The sequence below is a fragment of the Aristolochia californica genome, unplaced genomic scaffold (assembly GCF_029961685.1).
Source record: "Aristolochia californica isolate CCGP_79_NKW_82.1479 unplaced genomic scaffold, dmAriCali1.0.hap1 SCAF_9, whole genome shotgun sequence".
NCBI lineage: Eukaryota > Viridiplantae > Streptophyta > Magnoliopsida > Piperales > Aristolochiaceae > Aristolochia > Aristolochia californica.
Window position 1 is genome coordinate 22,603,238 of NW_027182290.1, and position 7,626 is coordinate 22,610,863.

General features: G+C 39.5%; 1 protein-coding gene across 1 annotated transcript; it reads right to left on the bottom strand.

Moving 5' to 3' along the window:
• Positions 1–975: 975 nt before the first annotated feature.
• On the bottom strand, positions 976–4,514 carry LOC137941549 (uncharacterized). The gene is made up of 5 exons (XM_068787007.1): positions 3,918–4,514; positions 2,976–3,134; positions 1,952–2,047; positions 1,538–1,693; positions 976–1,271 (listed from the first exon to the last, which is right to left on the bottom strand). The coding sequence occupies exons 1-5, from the start codon at positions 4,467–4,469 to the stop codon at positions 1,143–1,145; spliced, it is 1,092 nt and encodes a 363-aa protein (XP_068643108.1). The 5' UTR covers positions 4,470–4,514; the 3' UTR covers positions 976–1,142.
• Positions 4,515–7,626: the final 3,112 nt, after the last annotated feature.

Sequence of the window (7,626 nt, forward strand, 5' to 3'; positions counted from 1 at the left end):
TGAACTGGCATTTTATACAAGAAGATCCTATACACCATTTGCATCAAGTTGGGCGTTGATGATATTCTCTCACCTCCAACTTGAGGGGGAGTGTTAGAAGATGGGGCCAAGCCCACAAGTCTAAGTGTGTTAGAAGATGGGCTCAAACCCATAAGACCAATAAAGGCCCATACATCCATGAGAAGCAAAAGATGGGCTCAAGCCTACATACCAAGGAGAAGGCCCACAGGCACAAGTGATGGTAAAGAGTCATCTCATAAAGATGGTATTGATGTAATTAGTTTAAGTTTTATGGGTATTATTGTAATATTGTAATCTTATTTATCTATAAATTGAGCCTCAGGGGGGAGGGTTAGGACGCAAGACCATAACCTCTTTCTCCCTCCTGTTTTCTCCTAATATGTCGTCTCTCCTTTTCTCCATGAGTTAAATCATGGAGTCCTAAAAATCAACAATAAGGGGTATTTTGTGCAGCAAACAAGAAGAATGAGGTAGTAAAGGGTGCTTTGTGCAGCAAATGGCAAACGGTGGTGAACGACGGTTAACTAGGACGTTCGGCTCCGCAACACAGGATGTTACAAGAGAGGTCGATCAAACGGGAGAATGAGAAAGGGCAAACGAAAGAGGAAGAGGGGGAGGAATCTCGAGTCGGCTTGGTGGTCAACTGTGTGGCTTTGGATCTTGGTCGGGTAGGAGAAAGAAAAAGGGCGATTGAAGAGGAATAGGGTGAGATTGAAGAGGAATAGGGTGAGGGTGAGGATTGTTGATCAAGTGAAAGCTACGATCAATGGTCAAGAATGAAATTTTGTATTTTTTTGCAAAATGGAGGCTTTCATATCAGATCATCCCTTTATGTATATATATGTGTGTGTGTGTGTGTGTGTGTGTGTGTGTGTGTGTGTGAATGTTGATTACACACGCACACATCCCCCTTATTATCCATGGTGAGACTTAACTTAAAACTGAAAAGCCCAAATCACTATATTTTAAAACCAACACAGATTACACATGAAAGAATTGAATGCTTTCCTTATTTCAGCAATAGTAATCTATACATTTCAAAGTGCAGGAGCTGCAATCACTACATTCAAAACCCTTGACAAAGACAAGACATTCATCAAGGACCCAGTATACTGTAATCTTCATTGAGCTGCTACAGCCTTGCAAACCGGGCAAGTATTCTTCTGCAGAAGCCACTGTTTTATGCAATATAAGTGGTAGCTATGACCACATTCTAGCTTTCCGACTTCATCATTTGCTTCATATTCCTCCTGCATTTCCATCAACAATAAAACATGTTCAAACTTCTAAACATGGGTTTGGAATCCTGGAAGATCTTACCCACAGGATAGCCACTAACGGTTCCAAAGTCATTGAAGCTTACTGATTCAAACATATCAGTTTTTTTTCTTTTTCTCCTCTCACAGGGTCTTTCATATGCATTAACATGATGGCTGAACTTGTCTCATGTAGTGGATACACTTGATAGCAAGTATGGAACCAAGATAATTAGGACAAGTAGTAGATAAATAGCTACCTGACAAATGCTACATTTCCAATCTATCCCTGTGGTTACATGTAAAGGTGCATTGCTCAAGATTGAATGCTTCATTTTCCTGAGACAGCGTAGAATCTCTTCCTCTCTCAACCCTGTGTTGACATAGCCAATTCTATCACCTAGCTCAAGCAATTCCTGTTGAACAGAAAGATATTTGATGTTATAATCTAGTATAAACTGATGCAACAGCTCAAACCAAATGTTGACATTCCATTTGAGACAATGATGATATGAAGCCACGTGTTTTCAGATGATATACAGGCATGCAAGGCAGCCTTCATTTTCTCGTATTTGTCATGCCAGAATAGCTGGAATTTATGAAGCTAATGCAGCAGGTGTAAAAGGAAATAGCAGAAACATGATGATGAGAATATGACACACGAAATGACATACCTCATAGGACATATTATCAACATCAAGTCTCAAATTCCTGTACTGATCAAAGTGATCTGATGCACCTGATAAGAAACTAGTTTGAAACATCATAATCTGCAAAAGATTATACCAGAAAAACAGAAGAGCAATGGAAAAGATGTCAATGTTGCTTCAAATAAAAAATTTCTAAAATTAATTTCAAGGTGCATACTGTATAAGATTGAGTTCATATAAGATTTCAATGTTGCCTTAAAAATATAAGTTCCAAAATTTGTTTCTAGCCGCTTATCTATAAGATAGAGCTCAGATATCTGTATAGATCAAAGGAAGATAAGTCCTCTCCAGGCAGACAACAAATATCTGTGTCTCAGAGTTGGATTGCTTAGGAAAATGGGCATTTTTATATAGGCAGGCGACAGGATTTTAGCTAATTTCTACTCAGGCATATCACAGAGAAACCTAAGATGATGATTAAAACTTGAGAAGTTGGAACTCTCTTTCATGCTTCTGGCAGTGGCATTTTCTCAGAGTTTTTTAATAATTTCACTACTCATCTGAAATTGAGGAATTCCAAAAAGCCGATGAGGGATATATTATGGGATCAGAAAAGCAGACTAGAGCAGACTAGAACAGACAAGGAAAGAGGTCAATGGCATGCAAATGATCCTAATGCCGCAAAACTTGGGCTCTCCTCAAGGACCTGACAGTTATCACAGCACACACTGATAGCTATGAATAAGAACAAACTAATGCCACCAGGGAAAGTTATAGCCATCGGAACTATTTCCCCAGTTCCCAGTCAAGGCCTAACTCTTACCTAAAATCACATTGAATTGGACAATAAACAATAAGCAGCTAGCAGCCATATCTCAAAAAGATACAAAATACTGATAAAAAAAGCAAACTGAAGACAGAAATACAATGTTCTGAACTACAAAAGTTGGCCTGAGGTGACATCACACCGAACAGACAATTGGAAACTTCAGAACAAATTACTTTTTGTAAGATCAGAATATGTTGAGTGTCTCTAAAGGGAGGATACCTCAGCAAGTCCTGGAGATTGATGCAGACTCCGGAAATGGCGAAAATGTCCACCAGGTAGTACATCTGACGCAGAGTGGTGTGCTTCAATGGTAGATGGTGTATCTTGACCATAGATCTGTTCTAGATTGTGGATGTTGCGTCTTGTAATGCTCGGCCGCTGTTTAGACAAGTTAACAGAATGTGAAAAACTTTTGTGGTGGTCTAATGATGTGTTACATGCGTGAGTAAAAAGATCATGAAGTCAAAAGCACCGGGAATCAAAGAAACAAACAGAAGTAGGAAAAGTTAGAAACAAAACGAAAAAGTGTACTTCATCACGCGGGGATAGAACAGGATAAAGATCAGAAAACGGGGAATTAGACAGTAAGACTCCTCTTTTGAATTCCACAGGCAAGTCTAGAAGGAAAGGAACTTCTGACAATGAATCATTAAGTGACATTTCTAATGGCTTCCTGCTATAAGAATCGAGTATGCGAAACTAAAGAATGAACCAAACTAATAATATGGAGTAACGGAAAAACCACTTCAATACCAAAATTTGCAGGCAATGTTAACAAGCTAAAGTAAGATACTAGAAAAGATAGTTATGCTAAATTTCTGAAAACAGTATCGGCGGTGAAAAGCTGAGCTCAAGAAAACGGCCGCAAATATATTCCAAATAGAAGATTTAAAAGAGAACAGAAGTAAAAGAGACAGGTAATAAAAGGAGGAACCAGCATCCATTAGTGCCCTAAGTACTAGCAGTTGAAGAACACATTCGGGAAATCATTCATCTCCTTCAATAAATAAAGAAACTCAAGTAGCAAAGAGAAAGCAAGATGGAAACAGGATTTCGAAAAAAGAAAAAAAAAAAAAAAAACAGAAGTGGCATTTAAAGATCGGACTAAAGAAAAACAGCAGACAAAGAAAATCAGCATTCAAATAAAATAAAAAGAATTACCTCTCCCAGATTCCTATCTCCTTCAGCACGGCCTCTACTACTTCCAGAGGCATTCGGATTCCGCCTTGCGACTACACAATCCACGGATGTGGCATCTGTGGCAAACCCAATTCCGGGCGCGCACCAGACATCAGGCAGGAGCGCCATATTGTTATTCCCCGACGACAACTGCTTCTTTTTTCTTCCATTTCTCTGCTTCTTTTTCCTGATCCTCTTGGCCTGCCAATCGGCGGAAGACCTGACAAGGTTCTCGGGCGCCGAAACCTCTGCGGCTGAGGCGCAACCCAGTCCTCTAAACGTCGCAGATTTAAAATGCATCATCTTGGAAGAGACAGAGGCAGTAGCAGGAGGTGGGTTGCTGGAGAAGGTCGCGGAGAAGAGGGTAGAGAGAGCAGATTTATGGCGCGTGGGTCCAGAAGGAGGAGAAGGAGGAGAAGTCGAGGAAGACGAAGGAATCGTAGTTGCAGAGGAATTGAGGGGAGCTGGGTGTTTGAGGTGCAGAAACGGCCTTGATTTGGCAGACTTGGATTTCTGCTGGGTTTGAGAGGCCATATTATTGGTGGTGGTAATGGCTGATGGCTGATGGCTGATGGCTGATGGCTGACGAGAAAGAAGACTCGAATGGGTGGGTGAAATAGTGAATACAATGTGAGACTCAAAAAGGCCGCACCGCGCGCGTGGCGAAATACTACTAAAAACTCTTTTTGTTTTTTTCCCTTCTATCACTCTACTGTCGATACCGATCGCAGTCTCGGAATTGTTGGACTCCAGCAGCTAAGCTTCAAGCTTCGGGGAACCTCCATAGGATTTTACACTCCACATAAAATAAAATAAAATAAAAATATATATATATATATATTTATTCTAGAAAAACGTATTTACCCTAAGAGAGATGTAAAACCTAAAACGATTTCACAGCGGAGATATGGACGGAGCTCCATGGTTCTGAAAAACATTAAAAAATGGGTTGCCGTATTTCTGTACGCCGCAGAGGCGATAAATGCTGCGTTCATCATTCTGGTTTCATTTTCTTTCAGAGTCTATCCAGATCGTCTGCACACGGTAAAAGATTTTGGTTCATGATGTGAACAAATCGGGCTCCTTGCGAGGTAAAATCTTCAACCAATTCAACAGTTGCTAATTGCAGTAACGTATTGAAATGGGTCGGTCAAACTTTTATTGTTATTAAATTGCTAGGATTGATGAACGAAATTTGTGACCTCTTTGCGTCCTCGTCTTTCTCTTCTTTCTTTCTCTTTCAAATTCCGGAGCAACGGAGCCGGTTATTCGACAAAACAATCAAGTGCACTTAATTAAAACCAAAGTTACTAAAAGAATTATATTCTCAAATATTTTATTAACTCCATGTAACAAGGAAGAATGAAATTCAAATTATTAATTTTTAATTAAAATATTAAATCAGATAGCTTATTTCATCGATTTCGTATACCCATGATTTTCTGATTTGTCGAGTCAACTTCCGTCTCAAGTAATAATGGTTACCAATTGTTTTCCTTCTCTCTATCAACATATAACCCAGATTAATTCTTCAAATTTACTCACTCAAGTCTTGCTTTTCTGAAGTGACCATCAATAGAAACTAAAACCAGAACCTTTTCCTTTAATCCCTTTCGTCTGAAGGGAAGCTTGTATCATCTTTCATTCCTTTTCAAGATTCAGCAGGTGTCACAGTTTAATCAATTCCTCTAAACGATTTCATTCTCTAACCTCTCTAACTCCCAGCTCTGACTCAGCCATGGCCAACAAGTCTCCTCACATTTTCTAATCTTTGAGAATGACACAAGTCTTCCTCTCACCTAATTTTTTACTTGCCATTTGCAGCAGAACAACCTGTCTCGCTAATCACTGATTCACCTGAATGCAAAACCATTAAAATATGTTTACATCGTTATCAAAAAGTTTTGACCTGAACCATGCATTTCATTTTTTATTTTTTTTTTATGTGTTTTCGGATTCGACTTAGTTGAAATGCAGCTGTCAACTTGCCCCAAATTCAAAAAGTCCCACACTTTTCAGGTTCCCACCTCGGTTTTATTTATGCATTTGGTTTCTCGATTCGTGAATCACATCTTTTGAATGCAACCTGCTTCGTTTTTAGGCACTCCAGTCGTTTGTTTGGTGGCCTGTAAGAAGAAAAATAATCACAGGAAGAAGCAAGAATCCACAGTGATCTTTCACAGCACCGCTCCACCGCGTTGGAGATATTTGGAGTAATTTCGAAGTCAAGCCACACCCACAAGATGAAATTTCAAGATGAAATCCCATCATGGGGATGGGTCCCCTCGAAAGCTTCTCTTTCACTTCTCCATTTTCTTTTCCAAATGTTGTCCATTAGCGGAATACAGGAGAACGGGAAAAATGGAACTAAAACGAGTGGTGGGAGATAAAGTCATTGCCGTCCCTCGTGATGGACGAATATACAAGTAATTCTTTTGCTATCTCAACCTCCAAGGACCTAAATTTAGAGCGTTGGGATTTGGATCCGTTGCTTAAATTGATTACATCCGCGGACTTGATGAATAAAGAAATCAGAGACACAGATTCTGGGAAGCATTTGCTATTCAGTGCTCAATAATCGAGGGCAGAGAGAGGTCAGTGTCAGCAATGCCCTAAAAGAAGGGTTGTAGGTTGGCAGAAATTAAGCTCATAGGTTTGTTTGTTTACAACACTTGTTCTTGCTCCTGACACAAATCTAAAATCTTACTCATTTGTTAGGGAAGAATCGAATTTGGTGATCAGTTGTCGAGTGGTGAAAAAATTGTCAGAAGCCTACGAATAGTTTTCCTTGTTTGAGACTCCACAGATGCCTGGGGCCTCTAGTCGGGAAAATTCAAAAAATACAGGGCCGAGAAAAAGTACAGAATCTATACCTCAGAGAGACGGATTGATTCCTCCTGATGGTAAGTAACCACAATTTCATGCTTCAGAAAAAAGTTACAACAGTGCAGGATACAGGCAGGTGGTCGGAGCCGACCACTCTTCTGAGACTTCCTGTCTCTCTTTTTTCTTCTCCATTTTCAAATTGATTGGTGGAGGGGAAGACTGGGAATCGGTCGGAAGGCTCCACGGACCTCCCGTTTGACCAGTCATTCTACTGTGTTTCGCCGTTTCAGGATAAAAGTGAAGCACTGAGCTATTTCCACTTTTTCTTTCACTGTTGATCTCCCCAAGAAAGAACTTACGTAGGAGACGAGAACGGGAAAAGAGAGATAAAGTCCCCACGCGGTATCCCTTTCACGTTCAGACATCCGCTAATGTACATGTGGCAGTCAAGCTCTCGGCTTTATGGGCGTTTTTTGCAGCAATTTGATTATAAGAATTTAAAGACATTCCTCATCTGGCTGTAAATGGTAATTTCCCAATAATACTTTTTCTAATGTTAAATAAATAGGCTAGATAACTAATTTGGGCTTATAATTCAGATCCAACGGATTAAACAGATTTGATCAAAATAAAAAAAAGTGAAAATTATAAATATACTTATTTATTTATTAAATTTTTATTTAAAAAACACGGAGGGATATCTGAAATAATAGAAGCGGCTGATGGCTGGCAATTTGTTTTGTCAAAAGCTGGAATTATGAATCACATTTTCTCTTATATAGAGAATTTTGCTAGGAAATGCGATGGATGAGGAATGAGCGTTAATCATTACATCGTACTCAAGAGAATACAGGCCAAAAAGAAA